General features: G+C 38.7%; 2 protein-coding genes across 2 annotated transcripts in view; one reads left to right on the top strand and one right to left on the bottom strand.

The window, feature by feature from the left end:
- Nucleotides 1-26,579, bottom strand: part of FBXL20 (F-box and leucine rich repeat protein 20) — a 109,721-nt gene that overhangs the window by 61,675 nt on the left and 21,467 nt on the right. The window lies entirely within an intron of this gene.
- On the top strand, nucleotides 11,449-11,729 carry LOC309974974 (small ribosomal subunit protein eS27-like; the record flags this gene model as incomplete). Its single annotated transcript, XM_082859844.1, has 1 exon — nucleotides 11,449-11,729. The coding sequence occupies exon 1, from the start codon at nucleotides 11,475-11,477 to the stop codon at nucleotides 11,727-11,729; it is 255 nt and encodes an 84-aa protein (XP_082715970.1). The 5' UTR covers nucleotides 11,449-11,474.

The following is a 26,579-nucleotide window of genomic DNA, read 5'->3' as shown; positions in this document are numbered from 1 at the left end:
TTGTTCCCTGTCTTTAGAAAAAAATGAAATAGCAGTCAGAAGGATGACATTATGTGCCAGGTGCTATTTTAAGTGTATTTTATGTATTAGTGTACTGAATCTTCATACTACCCTTAATCTTCATTGTACATATAAGGAAACTGAGTTACAAAAGGTTTATTTGCATATCAGTACAGAGTGACCATTTAAAGATGCCATTAAGGTAAGGTTATTCTCCAAATCTAACTCACATTTATTTGTTCACAGAGATGTTCAGAAACCTAGGATAGGAAATGTTCTCTTTCAAGTTTTATATATCATGCAGAAGAGTAATAATGCCTCGTAACCACCACCACATGCATTCTGGATGAATGCAGGATCATATAACAAATTAATGAAATAACTCATAATGAGTACTTTTAACAGAGCCGTCACTATAAGCTTGTCTAGTAAGCTACATAAAAAAACCAAATATCTATATATCCAATAAAAAGCAACTAAAAACAATACACATGTCACTGAAGCTGAGAGGAATATGTTCAGTCCCTGCTATTAGGTATTACATAGATGCCTCTTGACTTCATACAATGAACATTTACTGAACACCCTGTGTTAGGCACTTTTCTAGGCAATGAAATACAAAAACAGTAAGATGTTATCTCTGTACTTAAGGAGCCCCTGCTCTACAATGAAGAACACAGAAATAAGCAAATACTAATTTTGGACTGGCATCAAGGAGATAAGCTAGAAATATATTAAAATTATAGTTCAAGTAAAAGATGATGCAGGTAAGATTTATAGGGGTGGTGGAAGTGGAAAATAAAAAAAGTAGACAAAAGGATTTTTAAAGAAGCTACAGGACTTGCTGATGGAAAGTTGGATCATCTACCAAGTTTCAGTGCAACAAACACACTATGTTAAAATAAAAGTAATGTTGCCTGACAATTACATGTTTTTGGAAATTGCCTGACATCAAAGAATAATCTGCTTCCCTAAATTCTCTACCCATTAATGGAAGGTATTAAGAAAAAATCATATCCCTTTTCTATAAGGCAGACTTTCAAAATGAAGCCATCACATTTCCTCCTAAACAAGTTCTCAAATTCCACGGTTTCTAAGACTCTACACCATTAAGATCATTCTTCTCCAGGTACACTTATAGGAAAGAATGCATGAAGTAGTTATAAAGTATACCCTGAATAATCTAGGGTTGATGACATAAATAACAATGTTATTTGTTGATAACATTATAACATTTATGTTATTTATGATGACATAAATAACGTTAGCAAAGACAGCTAATGTATCCAAAATTGAGACCTGCCTGGGGGACTTCTTAGCACACAACATATATCTTAAGCTTGAGATCTTGGGGAAAAACCAAGTTAGTAAGTATAAAACAATATCACTAAGCTAAGCACCCAATATACTAGACTATGCCCAACTCAAATCCACAAAATATAAAAGATAATCATTTTTATACTAGAAATACTAAGCTCTTCATCTTGTATATTCAAAGTATTTAATTGAATGCTACGTACCTCACCCACCAAGGCACTTTGCTCACTTGAATATACAGGGTAATTAAATTGATAAAAAATATAAACCTGTTATGTGTTGTTCACATGATTTGTGCAATTCTAGATACAAAAAGGAACAAAAATCACATCCAGGGGCTTCCCTGGTGGCGCAGTGGTTAAGAATCCGCCTGCCAATGCAGGAGACACGGGTTCGAGCCCTGGTCCGGGAAGATCCCACATGCCGCAGAGCAAATAAGCCCATGCGCCACCAACTACTGAGCCCACGTGCCACAACTACTGAAGCCCGCACGCCTACAGCCCCGTTCCGCAACGAGAAGCCACTGCAATGAGAAGCCCGCGCACCGCAACGAAGAGTAGCCCCCACTCACCACAACTAGAGAAAGCCCATGCACAGCAACAAAGACCCATCTCAGCCAAAAATAAATAAATTTATTTATTTATTAAAAAAAAAAAGTCACACCCAGCAGCAATTTTTTCCCCTAAGTCACTCTAAATAGACCAAATGTTGTCTCTGTAAGAACACGAGGTATATGAAAAGAGAAAAGAAAAAAAGGAATAGACAGTGTCCTGGGAGTATCTGGGAAACATCATGTGTATAGGATATCTGTCCAGACTTATATTTCCCTCCAATTCCTTCTGCACATATGTATCCTACTCCAAGTCTGCAAGAAAAAGATCAGTGGTTCACAAACCATGGTCATCTGACTAACAGCATCAGCATCAAACAGAACCTTGTTAGAAACGCAAATTCTTGGGCTGTACTCCAGACCTATAGCATCAGAAACGGGATGCCAGGGGTGGTGGAGGGAAAGAGGGGCAATTTGTATTTTAACAAGCCCTCCAGGTGATACTGATGCTTCCTAAAGTTTGAGAACCAATGGAACAGATAAAACAGATTGAGAATCTCAGGACTTAAGAAATTACAGTTATAACACATAATCAGAATATTTTATTATTTGAAGTAACACAGCAATGGAGCTTAGAAAATAATCCTAGAGGTAGACACACATTAATTTTAGATGTTTTCTAGGAAACCCAAATGGTTTCTGCTCCAGTTCATGGTATTGGGTTTTTTTGTTTGTTTGTTTAATTTTTTGGCTACATTGGGTCTTTGTTGCTGCGCATGGGCTTTTCTCTTGTTGTGACGAGTGGGGGCTACCCTTCATTGCGGTGCATGGCCTTCTCACTGCGGTGTCTTCTCTTGTTGCGGAGCAAGGGCTCTAGGTGTGCAGGCTTCAGTAGTTGTAGCACGTGGGCTCAGTACTTGTGGCACACAGGCTTAGTTGCTCCAGGGCATGTGGGATCTTCCTGGACCAGGGGTTGAACCTGTGTCCCCTGCACTGGCAGGCGGATTCTTAACCACTGTGCCACCAAGGAAGTCCCCATGGTATTGTTTGTAAAATAAATGTTTCACAGAAGCAATAGAATACATGTTTTAGATATCTTACTATTTCAGCTGAATCCAAACTCTAGGTTTCTCATACAAAATATAAAGGGTGTCAAATCCAATTATATCAAGGATATAATGAATTATAACAAATTTGTGAAGGTTTTAGATATAATCGTAGAGAAAGTCACGTTCAAACTTTTGACATTCTTAGGTTATCTGGTTTCATATTAATGTATGGATAGATTATTATATATTTTAATAATCTATCCACAAAAAATTACAAGGATATTGTGGGGGGGAACATGAGAACAACTACATTGTTCTCTCTCGATTATTTCTTTCAAGGTAGGACATCATCCCCTAAACAAACAAAAACAGACACTGAAACAGCCCCCCTGTCTTACAGGGATAGGACATTCTTAAATATTCAGGTTTTTAAAAAACTAAATGATTTGTTTTGTCATACATTAGCATTTATTGTTGTTTTGTATAAAACTGTAATCGTTTTTCTATAAATAACCTAGCTGAGAAATGTAACTGTGAAACCACTTGTTGCAAACTGTAATTACAACATAGAGTTCCTGAAGAGTAAGAAGCATTTTTTTTTGGCTATTATTTTAGCTTTTCTGATCAGTTTTTAAATCTTTGGCACATTCTGGGTATTAGTTTACTAACATAGTAAATTTAAATGCTTAGCACACAAAAAAGACACAGGAAACCAATTCAAGAGGCTTTAAATACAGGATCTGGGTGGGAAATGCAGATGGGTTGAACAAAGGAAACAGGAAAAGAAATACTTTCGCAACAGTGACCCCTGCTGATTAAAGTATAGCTACCAACTCCAAAAACGGAAATTAAAAGGTCTGACCTATGTTATTCAAGCATTATGGAAGAAATACAAAAGTTAATATATATATTTTGGCATAGAATACTAGTATCCCCTCATATCCTCTCTACTCATCTAGAGTAACAGAATTCCCAATGTTTAGCTAGCACATGGCTGTGTGGAAAGAAGACTTTATTTCTCATTACGTTCTGGCCAATGGAATGTAAGAAAAAGTGATGTGTGTGGTATCAGGAGGATCCTTAATGAGAGAGAGTGTGCCCCTTCTTTACTCCTTCCTCTAGGATGATGTGTCCATTACATCAGAGTGTAAACTCTGAGAGGAAAGGGGCCTTGTCTGTTTAGTTCAACCCAGTATAGTCGGTAAGCAACACAATGCCTAGAAATTCCTCAACCAATGAATGTCATTTTTACTAAATAGATCAGGAAATACTTTTTGACTGTAAATTCCCAGCAGGTTTCCATGGTTTTTTCACTTTGTACCTCAGGAGGGGAGGGAAGAGGAGCGGAGGGGAGGAAGAAAGAAATTTAATAAACTGAATGTTACTCTAAATTCAGCAAATAACATGCAAATGACATCAACACAGCAACAGACTGAATACATTACAAAAATAACGATTAAAATACCTGAAGAAAAAAGTTTGAAGATTCAACTTATGGCCCATTTATTTCAAGGGATATGATACATTTCTTGTTTAAAAAAAAAAAAGTTGCAATAATTCCTAAGTTTTCACCATCATGGGATTTCATCTGTATACAGCATTTTTAGCAGCTTTATTATGGCATAATGCAAATATCGTAAAATTCACTGGTTTTAATTATACGCTTCAATAATTTTTAGTAAATTTATAAAGCTGTGTAACCATCACTACAATTCAGTTTTGATGAATTTCCATCACCCCAAAAATATCCTTTATGCCCATTTACAATCAATCCCTGTGCTGATCCCCAACCTCAAGCAACCACTTATCTGCTTTCTGTCTCTGTAGATTTTCCCTTCTGGGCATTAAAAAAAAATGGAATCATAAAATATGTCACCTTTTGCATCTTTTTTTATTCTGCATGTTTTTGTTTTGTTTTGTTTTGTTTTTTGCGGTATGCGGGCCTCTCACTGCTGTGGCCTCTCCCGTTGCGGAGCACAGGCTCAGCGGCCATGGCTCACGGGCCCAGCTGCTCCGCGGCATGTGGGATCTTCCCGGACCGGGGCACGAACCCGTGTCCCCTGCATCGGCAGGCGGACTCTCAACCACTGAGCCACCAGGGAAGCCCTTTGCATGTTTTTAAGTTCACGTATGTTATAGCATGTACCAGTAGTTCATTCTATTTTATTGTTGAATAGTATTCCAGTGTATGGAATTCTATATTTTGTTTATTCATTCCTAGCGGACATTTGGATTGTTACAATTTTTTTTACTATTATGAATAATGCTGCTATGATCATTCTCATACAAGTCTTTGGGTTGAAATATGTTCTCATTTCTCTTGGATAAATTCTAAGGTGGATATTTTCTGGGTTGTATCATATGGTTAAGTGTTTTTTGGGTTTTTTTAAAAAATAAATTTATTTATTTATTTATGGCTGCGTTGGGTCTTCGTTGCTGTGCACAGGCTTTCTCTAGTTGCGGCGAGTGGGGGCTACTCTTCATTGTGGCGCGCGGGTTTCTCATTGCAGTGGCTTCTCTTGTTGTGGGGCATGGGCTCTACGTATGTGAGCTTCAGTAGTTGTGGCACGTGGGCTCAGTAGTTGTGGCTCGCGGGCTCTAGAGCGCAGGCTCAGTAGTTGTGGCACACGAGCTTAGTTGCTCCGCGGCATGTGGGATATTCCCGGACCAGGGCTCGAACCCGTATCCCCTGCATTGGCAGGCGGATTCTTAACCACTGCGCCACCAGGGAAGTCCTATGGTTAAGTTTATTTAAAACTTTAAAATTGTTTTCCAGAGTAGCTGCACCATTTTACATTCCCACCAGCAATGTACGAGGTTTCCAGTCTGTCCCCATCTTACCGTTCCTTGTTGTTGCCTTTTTTATTTCAGTCAGTCTAATGGGGTGGTATCTCATTGTGGTTTCAATTTGCACTTCCTTAATTACTAATGTTGTTGAGCATCTTTTCATGTGCTTTTCAGCCATTCAAAAGACTTCTCTGGTGAAATGTGTATTCAAATCATTTTCCCTTTTGAGTTGTTTATCTTCTTACTATTGAGATTTAGGGGCTCCTTATATATTTTGAATACACATTCATTATCTACTCTATGACTTGCAAATATTTTCTCCCATTCTGTGTGTCATGACTTCTATTTCTTAATGGTGTCTTTTGAAGAACAAATATTTTTAATTTTGATATAGTCCAATTTATCCTTTTTTTAACACATATGCTTCTGAATATCATACATGTGAACTCTGCCTAACGAAAGGTTATACAATTGTCTTTTAATTCAGAAACTTTTAAAGCCATACCTAGCTGACTCTCTTAACTAGACATAATGGCCTCTAAGAAGCTAAAGGGAACTTATGCCACAGCAGATAGACACAACCAAAGTTAGGAGAGGACTGTCTTTAAAGAGTTATAATGATGTAGCTTTTGGGACATGGAATAACACAAACCAGATTCACAGAAAATTTCAGAAATTTTAAAGGAAGTTGTACCTGCTGGGTACAACAAGGGACAGAAACTATTTAAAATGAAAAAAAGGCCACTGGGTTCCCAACTTTCTATAGGGAGGAAGTACCCTGAGAAAGCTACTTAGCTTCATAAGATATTTCTTATGTAAAAGGAGAGACCTCTCAGAAAGCAGTGTTAAGAGCTCATAATGCAGTACCAAGAATCACAGAGAACAATGGATTAGGGAACCATTCCCAGGAAGCAGAAATGGGCCCCAATCAAGGCACGTTTCCTGCTTCTGGGTTACCAAAAGTAGGGTCCAGCTGCTTGCTGCTCGAAAGCCAATACTTGAGAGGCAAGGTTGGTGGAAAGTAAAATTTGCTTTATTTCAGAGGCCGGCAACGAGGGGAGAGGGTGGACTCATGCCCAAAGGCCAACTCCCCACTGACAATCAGTGGGCAAGAGCTTTTAAAGGGGAGTTTCAGGTGTGTATAGGCGGAGGTAGGGGGCTACATGCAGGAACCAAATGGTCAGCTCTGACAGTCATCTTGAAATTGGTCATGCGGTGGTCTGATCAGCGTCATCCTGATTTTAAGTACAGTTAATCTTCAGTTCCAGGGTCGGTTTGTTCCCATTTCCTTGAGGCCAGTTCTCAGAATTATGGCAGCTCATGCCATGGCTACAGTCTGGTCATCATGTAGTAAACTTCTTCCACCTGGTGGGGGTTGCAATATCTACAAAACAGCTCAAAGGACAGAATATTACCTACAGCCCATGAGAAGGAACTAAAGGTCCTTGAATTTGTTTAATAACTGAACTATCAATATTTGGTCTTGTTTGACTGTTTTCCTTTGCTTCTGCATTTTCTCAATTCTCTGATTAAACTCTTTAGCTAAAGTTTTTCTACAGACAAAAGGAGGCAGAGGACATGGTGGGGAAGGACCATAGGGTCCTTCCTGTTCCATTTCACCTGGAGTAGGTGACCTGACAATGCGTCTGCTATATTTCAGAATTGATATATGCTATATGCCTCCTGTTACTTCCCCTTTTTAGGGTGAATTATATTGCCGTTATTCTATCTCTGTGAATAACGGTATATGTTGAGTGTATGGGGCAGATAACTTTTCTTTTTAGTTCATAGGTCTCTGGATCAAGAGGAACTGCAGGTGAGGACCCTCATCTACCTCTAAATCAAATGCAGATAACAAGTTACAGGTTTTCACCATTATGTATTTGTGTATTTATACAGGTTGTTTTTGGATATAAGACTTTCAGATGTCTTGGGAGGGAATGATTTGCATGAGACAAGAATGCGAACTATTGGAGACAGAGGGCAGACCATGGTAGAACCTTATAATAAGGGCCTCTGAAGAATCTTATCTCCTTGCTACAATACCCTTTTGCATTGGGCTTTTGCTGCACCTCCCTTCAATAGGTGGAGTCTGTTTTCCCACCCTTTGCATTTGAGTTCACATGATGACTTGATCTGACCAAAAGAATGTGGTGAAAATAACACTGCAATTTCCAAGCTAAGCCTTAACCAAAACTTTACCTTCTTCAAACACTCCTGCCACCATGTAAGAAAGCCCAGGCTAAACTTGTGAATGATGATGACAGGCCTTGTGGAAAAAGAGTACCAGCTGACAGTGACACCAAGGTCTCAGACTGTAAATGAGGCCATCTTAGACACTCAAGTCCCAGTCAAGCCACCAGAGGACTGCAGCCTCACGGGCAACCTCTTTGGGTGACTAGAAGAAGACGTGCCAGACTGAATAACTGTTTCAAGCCACTAGGTTTTAGAGCGGTTGTTAGACAGCAAAAGCTATGAAAACACATTCTACATTTTAAAAGTTCATGACTCGTGATCTAAATGTCATAGATTTGAATAAAATTTGAGACATACTGAAGCAGCCCAACACAGGTAAAATCTTTGGTGGGAAGCAAATTTCTGAGAGAGATTAAGAATGAACCATCATAAAGAAATCCAGAGTTGAAGCTGCAGAGATTTTTTTAAAACGATTTTTTCCTATAAGTAGTTTTTACTGATTATGCCATTCCCTCACTCAACCAACACCAGATGTTTTTCCAACTGATTTCTCGCCAAAATCTAAGAGGAAAACATTTTTGTATGCCTAAATAAACCTAAAACAAAGTAAGTTTGTCATTCCTCCACGCAACATCTTGTCCCTAGTAGAAATATAATTGCTTTTTAGAAGCAAACTGCTGTCAGTGCATTACCATATCATGACTAAATTTATCTTAAGAAAGAAATCCCTAGATAAAAACACCAAGGAAGGGATACATTTAGAAAACAGATACATTACTTAATAGATCAAACTTTCTGCTATGGACACTTTCTAGTATCTGACTCAATATTACAAGCTTTCTTTTATCCTGACTTCTGTTTCTTTAACCGAAATCAATATCCACTACCAATTCATTGCTCTCAGTCTAAAATAAGTATACACTTTTATTCTGTTTTCTGTTGAGAATTTCTTCCACTTAATCAGTTTTAACTATCCACAGCAACATTCCAGAGCACCAACGACTCCATGAACTTTGATGAACTACTGGATATGACTGGAACTCATTTTGGGTACTGCTCAATCCTGGAAATCTTCCATGCCCTACTGAAAACTTCTTTTGAAGTTATGAAGTGAAAGGAAAGAATTTTAAAGTCAAGGTGGCAATATAATTATATGTCCTCCCCTTTTCTCCTCCACTTACCCCAGCTCCACCACACTATATACACACAAAAGAACTACTAGTAGATACAACAAGGCCATGCTGGGATGTGACTCAGGATTAGCAAGCATTTAACTGAATCTCATATTCCAAAATGCCAGAGCGGGTGGTAAATCAGAGGAAAGTAGGGTTTGACTTCCTCATGTACAAATTCTAGTCGATGTGCCAGAAACTGAAAACTGGCAGAATCTGTGGAATTTTCCAAGACATATGTCAGATAGTAATTTTACAACTCACTCACAAACACACATTCTAAATCATCTTACTGCTATGGAAATATTTCCAAAGCAATGGTATTTTAATACAGCCATGCTACTTATTTGTAGAAAAAGCATTCCCCTGTTTTAGATAATGTAAGAAACAAAGTACACAGTACCCTAGATACCCTAACTGCATGCCAGAAATTATATTTTAGATTTAAAAGGAACCAAAAGAAACAATATGTTAAATCAGAACAAAGATTCTTTAAAAAGGAAGGGAAGATATAACTTTGTAGGAAAGTCATTAAGGAAAAATGATACCAAATTAACAAAGGAAATCTATTAGACTTCCTAGGCCATGATATGAATAAGACAGTGGTGCTATTATGAACAAGATAGCTAAATAAAGGATGCATGATATAGCTAAATATTTGGCTGTTATTAATTGATATATATATATCTAGAAAGAGGTCTCTATAATATACCATATAACTTAACTGAATTTTTATATAAAAATTCAACCAAGACAAAAGGACATTGGAAAAACAGTAGGGTCCGCCCTACCCCTATACCCTATCGAATCTTCTAGGGGGTTCTTTTGATATTTACCTCTGTTTTTCTAAATATGCTTGATTTATCAAATTTAGATATTACCTATCGACATACTGCCAAGGAATGTAAGTATTTAGTTTCTACCTCTAGCCTCCATACCCTATGTAATTTTATGACAATCTTTGTTTAAATGAAGAGTGAGTGTGAATGTAATACTGGACAGATACTACTGAGTGCTGAGCCAGCAAAACAATAGGACCATGTACTCTTTGTCCCTACAAATTAATGACAACCTCATTTTTCCTACTTTCTATATATTTTTAACTTTTCCTCAAATGCTCCAGCATCTGTCACATGTCTATCAATATTTTCCATATGCTCAAACACACCAGATATTGCTTTTTCCCGGAGCCATAACTTCCCAGAACCCTTTGGTCTTTCTTCTGCTTCCCTCTGTGGGGGGACTCTCTAGACTAGGTACAGAGCTGTCACCTTGGGCTCTCCCGTGGCTCTTCTCTTTGACTGAATTCTGAGTCTTGGACCCGATTTCTTTTCCCTTCCTATTTAAGAGTACATTCACTAGTAACTTACGGGGGAAAAAAGGCTCATGAGAACTGAAATCCTGGTCACTTGCATGTCTAAAAATATCTTTATCCTAGACTCACATTTGATTGATAATATGACTGAATAAAATTATAGGTTGGAAATCCTTTCCACTGAAGATATCTGAAGATACTGCTTAATGCATTCTGTCTTCCTATGTTACTACTGTGATATGTAATGCTATTCTGATTAGTCCTTTGAATGCAACCTCTAGCTACTCTTGCTGGAAGCTTTTAGTACAGCCTCTGTATCCCCAGTTTACTGAAATTTCATAATCAGTCCTCTTGGTCTGTGTCTTTTTTATTATTCTATCAGATCTTTCAACTTGCAAATCTATGATTCAGTTTGGAAAATGCTTTGGAAATCTGTTGGTATCATCTCCCACTATTTTCTCTGTCCTCTCTTGCTCAAATTCCTATTAGTCAAATATTGGACCTTCTGGTCTATCTTTAATTTTTAAAATTATTTGTCTCCTATTTTCCTCATTTAATATTTTCTTTCTAATTCCTAGGAAATTGCTTCAACTTTACTTCCAATCTTTACACTAATTTTTTTTGGGGGGGGTATCATTTTTTATTTCCAAGAGTTATTTCTTATTTATTGAAAGAGTTTCAAAAGAGCATTCTGTTTTTTGAAGATGCAACATTTCATTTCTTAGAGATTAATACCTCTTCCCCTCTGCCCTACCCGCAGTTTTTTCTTCTCTGCTCTCTCTACCTTGTTTCTTTTATGTGTTTGTCTGGCCTCTCATTTTGGAGGCTTTCCTCAACTATCAGGTTATCCTTGGCTGTCCACTCCTTTTCATGGCATTAAGAAGCTATTGTAAGTTCAGTGTTTGGCTCCATATCCCTATCCTTTTCACACATCTGATATTCCTGGATCCAGAACCCTCAGCCTCCATTTTCTTGAAGAAAAAAATGCCCAGTTTCCTAGAGGGGGAAGAAGTAGTTTACATAGGATTCAACCACTTAATTTAAGATTTCTTCAGACTTTCCGACGGTGACGACCTCCCCATGAGAACATGCCTCTCTCAAAGGATCTCCTTCATCCCTCTCCAGAAGAGGAGAAGAGGAAACACAAGAAGAAGAGCCTGGTGCAGTGCCCTAATTCCTATTTCATGGATGTGAAATGCTCAGGATGCTATAAAACCAGCACTGTCTTTGGCCATGCACAAACAGTAGTTCTGTGTGTTGGCTGCTCTACTGTCCTCTGCCAGCCCACAGGAGGAAAAGCAAGGCTTACCAAAGGATGCTCCTTCAGACGGAAGCAGCACTAAAAGCCCTCAGAATCAAGATGAACGGGAAACCATCCCAATAAACACATTTTGGATTAAAAAAAAGACTTTCTTCAACCAGTACCTACTTTTAATCTCAAGCCTCATTCTTATATTTTCACTTTTTACTACCAAGTGTTGAGTCTTTTTGGAGGTTTTGTAAACTTGCTTGCTAGTCTCTGCAGACAACCCAGAGTGTACCTCCCTCTACTTGGCTAAATTATTTAACATTTTTCTACTAATTTTTTTATCTTCTAAAATTTTTTTTGTCATTCTGTGCCTGTGATCTTATACTCCTTTTTATTCTTTTATTATAATGTTAGTGCTATTTGAAAAGAAAGGAAATAAATGTATTAAAGTCAAACTCCCATGTTTAGCCAAAATACCCATGCAATAGTTTTAGATATCTTGAATAAAGTCCTAAGCATATTTACTAAACTTCTGGATACCATGAAACTCATTAGGATAAATAATAACCTTGGATAACAGAATCAGGGTTCAACATGATTTTAAAAGGACAGTATCAAGAGGAAACTAGGGACCTCCCTGGTGGCGCAGTGGTTAAGAATCCGCCTGCCAATGCAGGGGACACGGGTTCGAGCCCTGGTCCGGGAAGATCCCACATGCCACGGAGCAACTAAGCCTGCATGCCACAACTACTGAGTCTGCACTCTAGAGCCCGCAAGCAACAACTACTGAAGCCCATGCACCTAGAGCCCGTGCTCCGCAACAAGAGAAGCCACTGCAATGAGAATCACGTGCACCACAATGAAGAGTAGCCCTCGCTCGCCGCAACTAGAGAAAGCCCGCGCACAGCAACGAAGACCCAACACAGCCAAAAATGAATAAATAAATTAATTTTAAAAAATGAGGAAACTAAACAGGGTAAATTTTTTTTAAATCTCTCACTAAAATTAAGCAATTATCAGTTATATAAATATGAAACTAGAAACCTAGTTTCACAAAAAACAGAGAGTTTTAGTTTATCATGAGTTACTTATGTGACTTCCTGTAACAAATTTTAAAAGAAAAGAAAAACTGTATCTTAGGATACACTAATGGAAAGCAGACCAGACCAACGGACAAAACTACTGTATATTCTGAGTGGTTGTCAATAACTCTAACGTCACATTTGAGAAAGGAAATCAACTAAATATCATTTAGAAAATGGATCCCAGGATATTGAGAGGTTCTAAAGCTAAGTTTTGTGGAAGATGGTAAAGATAAGAGGAATACTCAAAATGTTCAATGGAAGAACATTATAGCTGCTATTGAATAGCTGAAGAATTGTCCTTTACAATCAAGTAGCTCTATACTGTTCAAGATAACCAACCTAGGAGAAGCGGAGACAATGTGTTTAAGACAGATTTGGCTTAAATAACTGTGTAAAACTGTGAGCTCTCCCCATTACTGGTCAGCCAGTCTCTCCAATATCAGCGATGTCATAGAGTAGATTGTTCCATTGAGAAGGAGCTTTAACTAGATGACATTAAGCCTGGTTCCACTAAAGGAAGACAGAAATAAAGAAACCAAGAGTCAAAGAAGGTCATTGTATAATGATAAAGGGGGTCAATTCATCAAGAAGATACAACAAGTGTAAATATTTATGCACCCAACACTGGAGCACCTAAATATATAAAGCACATATAACAGAACTAAAAGGAGAAACGAACAGCAATACAATAGTAGCAGGGGATTTTAACACCTCACTCTCAATAACAGATCTTCCAGAGAATTAATAAGCAAACAGAAGATTTTAACAACATCACAGACTAAATGATCTAATAAACATACACAGAACAGTCCATCCAGTGGCAGCAAAATACACATTCTTCTCAAGCATACACAGAACATTCTCCAAGACAGAACATATGTTAGGCCACAATACAAATTTCAACAAGATCAGTAAGACAGAAACCGTATCAAGTATCTTTCCTGATCACAATGGTATTCAGATGTGTGTTTTCCAACACCCAAGCAATACCCGATTTCTTAGCAGACACTGAATGGGTGTCCTACAAATTTAACTCAATTCTGACACTATCTACCAGGAGATAGCATCAGATCTCACAGGTGAAAGGCCCAGTCCCACAAGACTGCCCCCACTTCAGACACCAATTGCAAGTCCAGCGTGTTACTTTGTGCTTCTGACCAACTGGCTATAAATTAAAGGTTCCTGCAACCCACTTCTCAGGTTCAATTAATTTGCTAGAAGTGGTACACAGAACTCAGAGAAACATTAACGTATGTCTCTCAGTTTATTATTATTAATTTACTTAATTTAATTTTTATTTATTTTTGGCCGCGTTGGGTCTTTGTTGCTGCGTGCAGGCTTTCTCTAGTTGCACCGAGCGGGTCTACTCTTCGTCCTCAGGTTACAGGCTCAGGGGTTCAGCAGTTCTGGCTCACGGGCTGTACAGCACAGGTTCAGTAGTTGTGGCGCACAGGCTTAGTTGCTCCGCGGCATCTTCCTGGACCAGGGCTCAAACCCATGTCCCCTGCATTGGCAGGCGGATTCTTAACCACTGCGCCACCAGGGAAGCCCTCTCAGCTTATTTAAAGGATTCAGATGAACAGCCAGATAAAGAGGTAACACAGGGTGAGGTCTGGAAGGGTCCTGAGTGCAGGAGCTTCTGTCGCCATAAGAACTGGGGTGCACCACCCCTCTGGCATGCAGATGCTACCAACATGGAAGATCTCTGAACCTCATCCTTCTGGGTTTTTTTAATGGAGGCTCCAATACATTGACATAATTGATTATACCACAGGCCATTGGTGACTGCTTCAACCTTCAGCTCCTCTCTCCTCCCCAGAGGCGGGGAAGGGGGAAATGGGGAGTGGAACTGAAAGTTCCAACCCTCTAATCATAGTTGGCTCCCCTGGCAACTGGTCTCCATCATTCAGTTACCTAGGGACGTTTAAAAATTCACCTTATTAACAAACTCAGGTGTGGCTGAAAGGGGCTTGTTGTAAACAAAAAGACACCCATTTCACCTTTATGGCTTTGAACTGAGAACAAAAGATGTTCCTACTGCTTGCTTAGGAAATTACAAGGGTTTTTGGGAGTTGTGAGTCAGGAACCAAGAACAAAGACCAAAATATATGTGTTATAAATCACAATATCATGAAACTAGAAATCAGTAACAGAAGGAAAATTGGAAAATTCACAAATACGTGGAAATCAATCAACACACTACTGAACAACCAATAGATCAAAGAAGAAATCAAAAGGGAAATCAAAAAATATCTTGAGACAAACAAAAACGGAAACACAACAAACCAAAACTTATGGGATGCAGCAAAAACAGTTTTAAGAGGAATGTTTATAGCTATAAATGTCTACATTAAGAAAAAAGAAAGATCCCAAATAAACAACCAACATTTCACCTCAAGGAACTAGAAAAAGAACAAACAAAGCCCAATGTCCGCAAAAAGCAATAATAAAGATTAGAGCAGAAATAACCGAAATGGAGAAAGGAAACCAATATAAAAGATTAATGAAACTAACACTTGGTTCTTCAAAAAGATAAACAAAATTGACAAACCTATAGCTAGACTAACCAAGGGAAAAGAGAGGACTCAAGTAAAATTATAAATGAAAAAAGAAAGAAAAAAATTGTAAATGAAAGAGGAGACATTACAACTGATACCACAGAAATATAAAGGATCATAAGAGACTACTATGAACAATCATACCCCAATAAAATGGACAACCTACGAGAAATGGATAAATTTCTAGAAGCATGACCACTTACTGTTAAGGTAATTAAACAAGGAGGCAATTGGGGTTTAATTGTCTGAGGTGGTTCTAATGCCTTGGTAGCCCACGTTGCAAACCAAAACCTAAGCCAGCATAAATGCACTGGAATCTGAGAAAATGAAACTTAAGAACAATCCCAAGTAAGGCAACTGCTTAAGATACAGCCAATCAAATAACTATTTTGCTTCGGTGTCTTGTCTATAAAAACCTTGCCCGTAGCTCCTGTGCATGGAGCACTTCTAAAATCACTTCTGGACTGGTGCTATGCAATTCAAATTAATGTCTGCTCAAATGAACTCTTCAACATTTTAATGTGCAACAGGTTTTGTTTTTCTTTTTTAACACTTCCAAGACTGAATCATGAAGATGTAGATAATCTGAATAGATAAATAATGAGTATGGAGACTGAATCGGTAATCAAAACCTCCCAACAAAGAAAAAGCACAAGACTAGATGGTTTCACTGAGAAATTCTAGGAAGCATATAAGAAAGAATTAATGTCAATCCTACTCAAACTCTTCCCCAAAAATTGAAGAGGAGAAATCACTCCCAAACTCATTTTATGAAGCCAGCATTACCCAAAGCCAGAGAAGGAAACTACAAGAAAACTATAAGCCAATATCCCTGATGAATTTAGATGCAAAAATTCTCAGTAAAATAACAGCAAACCACATTCAACAGCACATTAAAAGAATCATACACCATGATCAAATGGGATTTATCCCTGTGATACAAGGATGGTTCAATGCACACAAATTAATCAATGTGATAAACCACATTAACAGAATGAAAGACCAAAATGATATGATCTGAATAGATAGAAAAAAAAAAACACTGGACAAAAGTCAACATCATTTCCTGATAAAAAACCATCTACAAGCTGGATATAGAAGGAATGTACCTCAACATAATAAAGGCCATATATGACAAGCCCACAGCTGACTTCACAATGGTGAAAGGCTGACAGCTTTTCCCCTAAGATCGGAAACAAGACAAAGGTAATCTAAACACTCCTAGTCAACACAGTACTGGAAGTCCCAACCACAGCAATTAGGTAGGAAAGACATAAAAGGCATCCAAATCAGAAGGAAGAAGTAAAAGTATCTCTGTTCGCAGATGACATGATTTTATACAGAAAAATCTTAAAGACTACACCATAAAACCGTTAGAACTAATAATTCATTAAAGCTGCAGGTTACAAAATCAGCATACAAAAATCAGTTGCACTTCTATATACTAAGAACAAACTAGATGAAAATAAACAATCTCATTTAAAATAATATAAAAAAATAAAATACCTAATAACTCTCCCAGACTTCAGACAATACTATAAAGTTACAGTGATCAAAACAGTGTGGTACTGGTACAAAAACAGACATATGGATCAATGGAACAAAATAGAAAGCCCAGAAATAAATCCACATACCTATGGTCAATTAATCTTTGACAAAGGAGGCAAGAATATAAAATGAGAAAAAGACAGTCTCTTCATCAAGTGGTGCTGGGAAAGTTGGACAGCTGCGTGTAAATCAATGAAGCTAGAACACACCCTCACACCATGCACAAAAGTAAACTCAAAATGGCTTAAGGATAAGACATGAAACCATAAAACTCCTAGAAGAGAGCATAGGCAAAACATTCTCTGACATAAATAGTACCAATGTTTTCTTAGGTCAGTCTCCCAAGGCAATAGAAATAAAAACAAAAATAAACAAATGGGACCTAAGCAAACTTACAAGCTTTTGCACAGCAAGGGAAACCATTTAAAAAAAAAATACAACCTATGGAATGGGAGAAAATATTTGCAAATGATGCAACCAACAAGGGCTTAATTTCTAAAATGTAGAAACAGTTCATACAACTCAACAACAGAAAAGCAAACAATCCAATCAAAAAATGGGCAAAAGACCTTAATAGACATTTCTCCAAAGAAGACATACAGATGGCCAGTAGGCACATGGAAAGATGCTCAACATCACTAATTATTAGAGAAATGCAAATCAAATATACAATGAGGTACCACCTCACACCAGTCAGAATGGCCACCATTAAAAAGGCTACAAATAACAAATGCTGGAGAGGGTGTGGAGAAAAGGGAACCCTCCTACACTATTGGTGGGAATATAAATTGGTGCAGCCACTATGGAAAACAGTATGGAGGTTCCTCAGGAAACTAAAAATAGAATTCCCATATGATCCAGCAATCCCACTTCCTGGTCATATACCCAGACAAAACTATAACTCAAAAAGATACATGCACCCCTATGTTCATAGCAGCACTATTCACAATAGCTAAGACATGGAAACAACCTAAATGTCCATCAACAGATGAATGGATAAAGAAGATGTAGTACATATATACAATGAAATATTACTCAGCCATAAAAAAGAATGAAATAATGGCATCTACAGCAACATGGATGCAGCAAGAGATTATCATACTAAGTGAAGTAAGTCAGAAAGAGAAAGACAAATACCATATGATATCACTTGTATGTGGAATCTAAAATATGGCATAAATGAACCTATCTACAAAACAGAAACAGACTCACAGACATAGAGATCAGACCTGTGGTTACCAAGGGGGAGGGGAGAAGGGAGAGGGATGGACTGGGAATTTGGCATTGGTAGATACAAACTATTACATTTAGAATGGATAAACAACAAGGTCCTACTGTATAGCACAGGGAACTATACCCAATCCCCTGGGATAAGCCATAATGGAAAAGAATATTTTAAAAAGAATGTCTATATGTATAAAACTGAGTCACTTTGCTGTACAACAGAGATTGCCACAACACTGTAAATCAACTATACTGCAATTAAAAAAATTAAAAATGAAATAAAATACCTAGCAATAAATTTAAGCAAGGAGGTGAAAGATCTGTACATAAAAACTGTAAGGCATTGATGAGAAAAACTGAAGACACAAATAAATGGAAATATATCCATGTTTATGGACTGGAACAATTATTTTGTTAAAATGTCCACACCACCCAAAGTGATCTACATATGCAATGCAATCTCTATCAAAATTCCAATGGCATTTTTCACAGAAATAGAAAATCAATCCTAAAGTTTATATGGAACCACAAAAGATCCTGAATAGCCAAAGTAATCTTGAGAGGGAAGAACAAAGCTGGAGGCATCACACTTCCCGACCTGAAACTACATTACAAAGCTTTAGTAATCAAAACATTATGTACTGGCATAAAAACAGACACACAGACCAATGGAACAGAATCAAGAGCCCAGACATAAACCCATGAATATACGGTCAACTAATATTTGAAAAGGGAGCCAAGAAGACTCAATGGGGAAAAGATAGTCTCTTCAATAGTAGGTACTGGGAAAACTGTATATTCACATGCAGAAGAATAAAATTAGACCTCTATATTACATCACTCACAAAAATTAACTCAAAATGGATTAAAGACTTAAATAAATGTAAGGCCTAAAACTCCTAGAAGAAAATATAGTGAAAATGCTCCTTAACATTGGTCTTGGCAATGATTTTTTTGGATATAACACCAAAAGCACAAGAAGGAAAGCAAAACACAAGAGGAACTACATCAAACTAAAAATCTTCTGCACAGCAAAAGAAACAATCAACAAAATGAAAAGGCAACCTATAAAATGGGAGAAAACATTTGTAAACTATATATCTGATAAGGGATTATTATCCAAAATATATAAGAAACTCATATAATAATAAAAAAATAAAACAAATAAATAAATAAAAATGGGCAAAGGATCTGAACAGAAATTTTTCCAAAGTATATGAAAAGGTGTTCAACATCAGGGAAACACAAGTCAAAACCACAATGAGGGGGTCTTCCCTGGTGGCGCAGTGGTTAAGAATCCACCTGCCAATGCGGGAGACACGGGTTTGAGCCCTGGTCCAGGAAGATCCCACATGCCGCATAGCAACTAAGCCCGTGCGCCACAACTACTGAGCCTGCGCTCTAGAGCCTGTGGGCCACAACTACTGAGCCTCCATGCCACAGCTACTGAAGCCCGCACACCTAGAGCCCGTGCTCTGCAACAAGAGAAGCCACCGCAATGAGAAGCCCACGCACCCCAACAGAGTAGCCCCTGCTCACCGCAACTAGAGAAAGCCCACGCACAGCAACGAAGACCCAACACAGCCAGAAATAAATAGTTATTTTAAAAAAATTATTAAAAAAAAACAACAACAATGAGATATCACCTCACATTTGTTAGAATCACTATAATCAAAAAGACATGAGGGGGCTTCCCTGGTGGCGCAGTGGTTGAGAGTCCGCCTGCCAATACAGGGGACACGGGTTCGTGCCCCGGTCCGGGAAGATCCCACATGCCGCGGAGCGGCTAGGCCCGTGAGCCATGGCCGCCGAGCCTGCGCATCCGGAGCCTGTGCTCCGCAACGGGAGAGGACACAGCAGTGAGAGGCCCGCGTACCGCAAAAAAAAAAAAAAAAAAAAAGACATGAGGGCTTCCCTGGTGGCACAGTGGTTGAGAGTCCGCCTGCCGATGCAGGGGACGCGGGTTCGTGCCGTGGTCCGGGAAGATCCCACATGCCGTGGAGCGGCTGGGCCCGTGAGCCATGGCCGCTAAGCCTGCGCGTCCGGAGCCTGCGCTCCGCAACGGGAGAGGCCACAACAGTGAGAGCCCCGCGTACCGCAAAAATAAAAGACATGAGATAATAAGTACTGGTGAGGTGGAGAAAAGCGAACCCTTGAGCAGTGTTAGTGTGAATGTAAATTGGTACAGCCACTATGGAAAACACTATGGAGGTTCCTCATAAAATTAAAGACAAAACTGCCATATAATTCAGCAGTCCCACTTGAGGTATATATCCAAGGAAATGAAATTACTATTTCAAAGAGATATCTGCACCTCCATGTTCACTGCAGCATTATTTACAACAGCCAAGATATGGAAACAATCTAAGTGTCTGTCAACAGATTAATGGATAAAGAAAACATTGGTATATATATACAATGGAATATTATTCAGCCACAAAAAAGAAGGAAATCCTGCCTTTTGCAACAAAATGGATGAACCTAGAAGGCATGGTGCTAAGTCAAATAAATCAGAGAAAGACAAATACTGTATAATCTCATAAGCGGTGGTTGCCAGGATCTGAGGAGTGGGGGAAATGAGAGAAGGTGGTTAAAGGGTACAAATATCCAGTTACAAGCTGAAGAAATTCTGTAAATCTAATCTACAGCATGGTAACTATAGTGAACATTAATTACTATACTGTATACTTGAAAGTTGCTGAGAGTAGATCTTTTTTTTTTTTTTGCAGTACGCAGGTCTCTCACTGTTGTGGCCTCTCCCCTTGCAGAGCACAGGCTCTGGACGCGCAGGCTCAGCAGCCATGGCTCACGGGCCTAGCCGCTCCGCGGCATGTGGGATCTTCCCGGACCGGGGCATGAACCCGCGTCCCCCGCATCAGCAGGCGGACTCTCAACCACTGTGCCACCAGGGAAGCCCACTGAGAGTAGATCTTAAATGTTCTCCCACAAAACAAACATCACTGGAACTTCCCTGGCAGTCCCGTGGTTAAGACTCTACTTCCACTGCAAGGGGCACAGGTTTGATCCCTGGTCAGGGAACAAAGATCCCACATGCCATGCAGCATGGCCAAAATAAAATAAAATAAAAACACATTCAAAACAAACATCATTAACTATGTGAGATGACAGATGTGTTAACTAACTTTACTGTGGTAGTCGCAAAATACACGTATGTCAAATCATCATACTGTGTACCTTAAACTCACACAATGTTATATGTCAATTATATCTCAGTAAAGCTGGATACAAAAAAGAAAGAAACCAAAGAGGGAACCAACATAAATAAAGAAATGTAATTTACATAGGCATACAGAATATACTAAAATAGGTTTACATTTAGTTATTTTTCTTAAACATTAAAAAAGAATCAAAATTAGGACTTCCCTGGTGGTCCAGTGGTAAAGAATCTGCCTTACAATGCAGGGGATGCAGGTTCGATCCCTGGTCAGGGAACTACGATCCCACATGCTGCAGGGCAACTAACCACTGAGCTCACGCACCTCAACTAGAGAGCCCATGTGCCGCAAACTACAGAGCCCACGCGCTCTGGAACCAGAGCGCCACAACTACAGAGCCCATGCGCCCTGGAGCCTGTGCGCCACAACTAGAGAAGAGAAAACCCACACACCACAACTAGAGAGAAGCCCGCGCGCCGCAACGTGATATCTCACATGCCTCAACGAAGATCCCACCTGCCACAAGTAAGACCCGATGCAGCCAAAAATAAATAAATAAATAAATAATGAATAAATCTTTTTAAAAAATCAAAATTAAAATCAACACAGACTGAGAAAAAGCAAGCCAGTGTCATTACTGGATGTACAAACAAATTAGGACTTAGCCTAGAACACAGGCTTGATAACTCTGTTCTTTGGCAGTATGCTTGACCCTCTCTCCCCAAACCAGTGGTGACCCAAGACAGAACAAAAACTATTAGGACAATGATATCTTTCATAAATCTACATGCATTCCATTTTTAAATGCTGGGATTATACCCTTTAGATTTGGTTTAAATTAATCTGTATTTTGTTTTAAAATATCAATGGTATATGACACATTTAAGAAAATGTTGGCAATCTTTTATTAGTTAGCCGCCCCCCCTTTTTTTCTCCCCATTTTACTAATCCAAGGCTTTTGAAGATTTCCTAGAATGTATGTTTTATGGGACAGTTCTATAAAGAGTTTGGTCATGAATAACTTTACAAGGTTGTCTGCCAACAGCCATAAAAAATAAACAAAAACATGTTTACAGATTTTTTTTTAAAAAATCAACACTGATAGGCACAAGCCTATTGATACATAAGCAGAATTTTAAATTCAGCTATCTTTTCTCTGGAGCCTTCTCTTACTAGAAGGAAGACTCTAATGTCTTACCTGCCTGATGGAATTCTGGAACTAGGTGAGGGAAGGAGACTAGCAGGTTCCACTGTTCACTGTGGCATCTTAGCCTCATTCGCCTCTGGGCTTAGGGTCCTAGGTCCTGAACTTCTCATGTTCAATTCCTCCAAAGAATAATGTCCTGACTTCTGTAAGTCTGATGGCAGTCATTCAACTGATCAGGGTGCATGGGGTGAGTATGGGGGTGGGGGTGGTGGCAGAGAGGGGTCCATCCCCCATTATAGATTTTTTCAGACAATGCTCCCTGTTCTCAGCCTCCATCTGTGGTACATGGTACTTCCATGTACTGAGCTTTTCAGGGGTCTTGCAGAGAAATCATGATCTGTCTCCTGCCAGTATTCTCCTCTATAGAGTTTGACCTTCCTCTCCTCTGTTAGGTCACTTACTACTTCTTTTTGCTTTCCTTCTTCCTATACAAGTAGGATTACAGATGTCTTATCCTTTCAAAATGGAGTTTATATTCCTGTCTTTAGGTGATTTTCAAAAAAGCCTGGAAATAATTTTACTTTGCTGTCTTAAAACCTGAAAGGGATGGTTTTTGTAATCTTTTAAGTCAAATAACCTTGAAATAGAGCCAACTACTGTTCAAGAGCTAAATGTTTATGTTTGATAATAACCCACAAAGGGTAACACTATTGAAACCAAGAACTCAAATGCTCGGTTAAATTAGACTACTACCTCTTTTTCAAACAAAGCCTATACTTTCTCATCTCTATGGCTTTATGTCTTCTACCTAGAAATCAATCCATTTTTTAAATGCTCTGCTCCAATTTCATATCCTCCATGAAAGCTTCACTGATCCTCTCTCCTACGAGGGAATGCCTTTTTCCCACTTCAGGTTTTCATAAGGAAGAACTTGCGCTAAACACACTCCTGACTTCTCTGTACTTCTTTACTTACAGAGACAGAGTGACTTATCTGAACCTGTCTGACTAGTTAATCTTAGAAGAGTGAAGAGCAAACTTGGCCCATCTCTGTGCTTCTACCTTTCCAAGGTGTGGAGCAAGCATTCGCCGCTTATTTAGGGCCAGACTCTCCCTTGCACAGGGAGGCTTGAGTCAATATAGCACTGCTTGGAGGCAGGTTGGTCTACCTAAAGGACTTCAGTTAAAAGGCACAATTTGGCTCAGGTACTGAAAGTTGTATCCTCCAACCTGGTCTCTGTTAGTAATAAAAGTGGCATTTTGACCCCTACCTGCCACTCTTGTTTTCTTTATTTGTTCAGAACTTCAGAAAGGATAAGGCATGCTTTACCTGAAACCTCTTCAGAAATCCCAATAATCTCTAGGTGGAAATGTTTTCCTACTTTCCTATAATCCAGAACTTTGCTTATAGTTCTATTATAGATCTTAAATTTTTTCTTACTGTGTTGACAATCTTCTAACCTACTAGGCTGTAAGCTTTTAGAAAGTGGATTAACCACAGTGCCTTACACATGACAAATCATAATATAAATATTTGTTGCACTGACTGACTGAAGGGCTAAATGTTTCTTTAAAGTAAAAGTAAAGAGAATTTTATGGTTTCTAGCTATTTCAGGTTCTACTCATTCTAAAGTCACAGCAAGTGCATATCAAAGACTGGCAGATTATAATTAATCTTATAACTAAGATATTGTTTTCCCTTGTCAAATTTCCTCTGCAATACATTGGGTCATTATCACCAGTTCTGTTTTTTTGTCTGCATGCTCTAGGAATTTTAAAAGCTAATTAGGGGCTTCCCTGGTGGCACAGTGGTTAAGAATCCACCTGCCAATGCAGGAGACACGGGTTCGAGCCCTGGTCCGGGAAGATCCCACATGCCATGGAGCAACTAAGCCCGTGTGCCACAACTACTGAACCTGTGCTCTAGAGCCTGCGAGCCATGACTACTGAGCCCGCGTGCCACAACTACTGAAGCCCACGCGCCTAGAGCCTGTGCTCCACAAGAGAAGCCACCACAATGAGAAGGCTGCGCACCGCAAAAAAGAGTAGCCCCCGCTCGCCGCAACTAGAGAAAGCCTGCGCAGCAACGAAGACCCAACGCAGCCAAAAATAACTAAATAAATTTATTAAAAAAATAAAAGCTAATTATACATCCTATAAACCTAAAATTGAAAATAATTCAGTTTACACTGAGGAGATGAATTCAAATAAAATGGATAGAATCTAAGCTGCTATATCAAGATACCTTTCTATAATATAGGACAAAGACAATAACCACTCAAATTCACTGTATTAATTAATCATCATCAGTAACTGTAGTGGTTAAAAATAAGTAGTACGTAAAAATGATTAGGAGACGACATGGCCAAACTAGTGGTTGTGGTCACTCTTCTGCAGAATAAAAATTAGAAATTGAGAAAGTACATTTTTAGTATAATTGGAGTATTTCAAAATTAGGGAGCCAGAATTGGGTTTCTTCTAAAACCTCAGATCAAAAGCGTACTCAGAGGTGACATCAGCAAAAATGGTGGAATAAGGAATTTTGAAATCCCACCTCCCCATAAAAGTAACCAAAAAACTGACAAAATCAAATATTTTTGAACTTCAGAAACTAACCGAAGGCTTGCAACAGTCCACGGAGTGTATATTCAAGAACAAAGGCTGAATCTCAGTAAGAACAGAGAGCTTTGAGGCATTTTAAGTTACCCCAATCCCCACATTTGCAGTAGCACTATCTTGACAATAACAGCCCACACTGCTGGTAACTGAGGAACCAGAACATATCTCATTTTCAAAGTATTGTAATGATTTGTCTTGACCTGTCTGGTTGCTCCCTGGAAGATCAGCTCAAAAGGCTTGTCTTTATTCTGCCCAACTCAAAAGGGGCCTAGTGCTAAAGAAATTACTCCACTTTGTTCAAAACATTTACAGGCAAATGTTTTAGTCACTGCTGCCTAAGGAACAGATAACAATTGGGGCAAACAATAGACTAACCAAAGAGGTTGAGGGGAAAGGGCTAGAGAATGAGATGTCCATAACGGTACTGAAAAGCTCCTATATCCTGGGAATCTAGAAGGCCACATGCATGCCCAAGGTTGTGCACACACTCAGGAAAAACCTGAGAAGAAGACCCTTAGCTGTCAATTCTGGTTGATCTTGAGGCGTTGCAGAAACAGGAAGTGAAGGCTAAGGCATAATTGTAAACTGCCTGGCTGAGTGCTGAAGGCATACCCTAACATGTACAAGAAGCCCCTCAGCAAAGACTGAGAGAATTTCTGGTTCCAGATGTTTAAGGAAATCTCTGTACAATCATTAGCTGACTACTAAGCTAATGGAACAGAGATTTCAGTGGCCACACACGACAAAGAATAGAGTTTATAGAACTAGTTCAGAAAAAGACACTAAACAAACAAACAATACTACTACAATAAGCAGCATCAACAAACCCAGGAGGGGAGAGAATGTGATTTCTAGAGTTGCTATATTTTAATATTCAAAATGTTCAGCTTTCAGCAAAAAGTTACAAAGCATGCAATGAAGTCATTTGCAAATTATATGATACGGGTCTAGTATTCAAAATAAAGAACTTTCACAACTGAACAATAAAAATACAAATAACCCAATTTAAAAATGTACAAAGAATATAAATAAACACTTCTCCAAAGAAGATATACAAATGGCCAACAAGCACATGAAATGCTCAACATCATTAGTCATTAGGGAAATACAAAGCTAAACCACAATGAGATACCACCTCATACCCACTAGCATATTATAATTTGAGAAAAAGAAAAAAGAAGGGAAAAGAATAACTGTAAGAATATGGAGAAATCTGAACCATTGTACATTGCTGGTGGGAATGCAAAATGGGCAGCTGCTGTGGAAAATAGTTTGGCACTTCCTCAAAACGTTAAACATAGAATTACAACATGACCCAGCAATTCCACTTCTAAGTACATACCCAAAAGAACTGAAAAAAGGTTTCAAACACATACTTATTCATAAGAATATTGATAGCAGCTCTATACGCAACAGCCGCAAGGTGGAAACAATCAAAATACCTGTTAATAAATGAATGGATAAACAAAATGTGGTATAGCCATACAACACATTATTCAGCCATAAAAAGGTAAACATGCTAAAACATGGATGAACCTTGAAAACATTACGCAAAGTCAAGAAGCCAGTCACAAAAAACCACATACTA

This window comes from Leucopleurus acutus (genome assembly GCF_964270905.1).
Source record: "Leucopleurus acutus genome assembly, chromosome: 19".
Classification (NCBI taxonomy): domain Eukaryota; kingdom Metazoa; phylum Chordata; class Mammalia; order Artiodactyla; family Delphinidae; genus Leucopleurus; species Leucopleurus acutus.
This window is presented reverse-complemented; position numbering and strand designations above follow the sequence as displayed.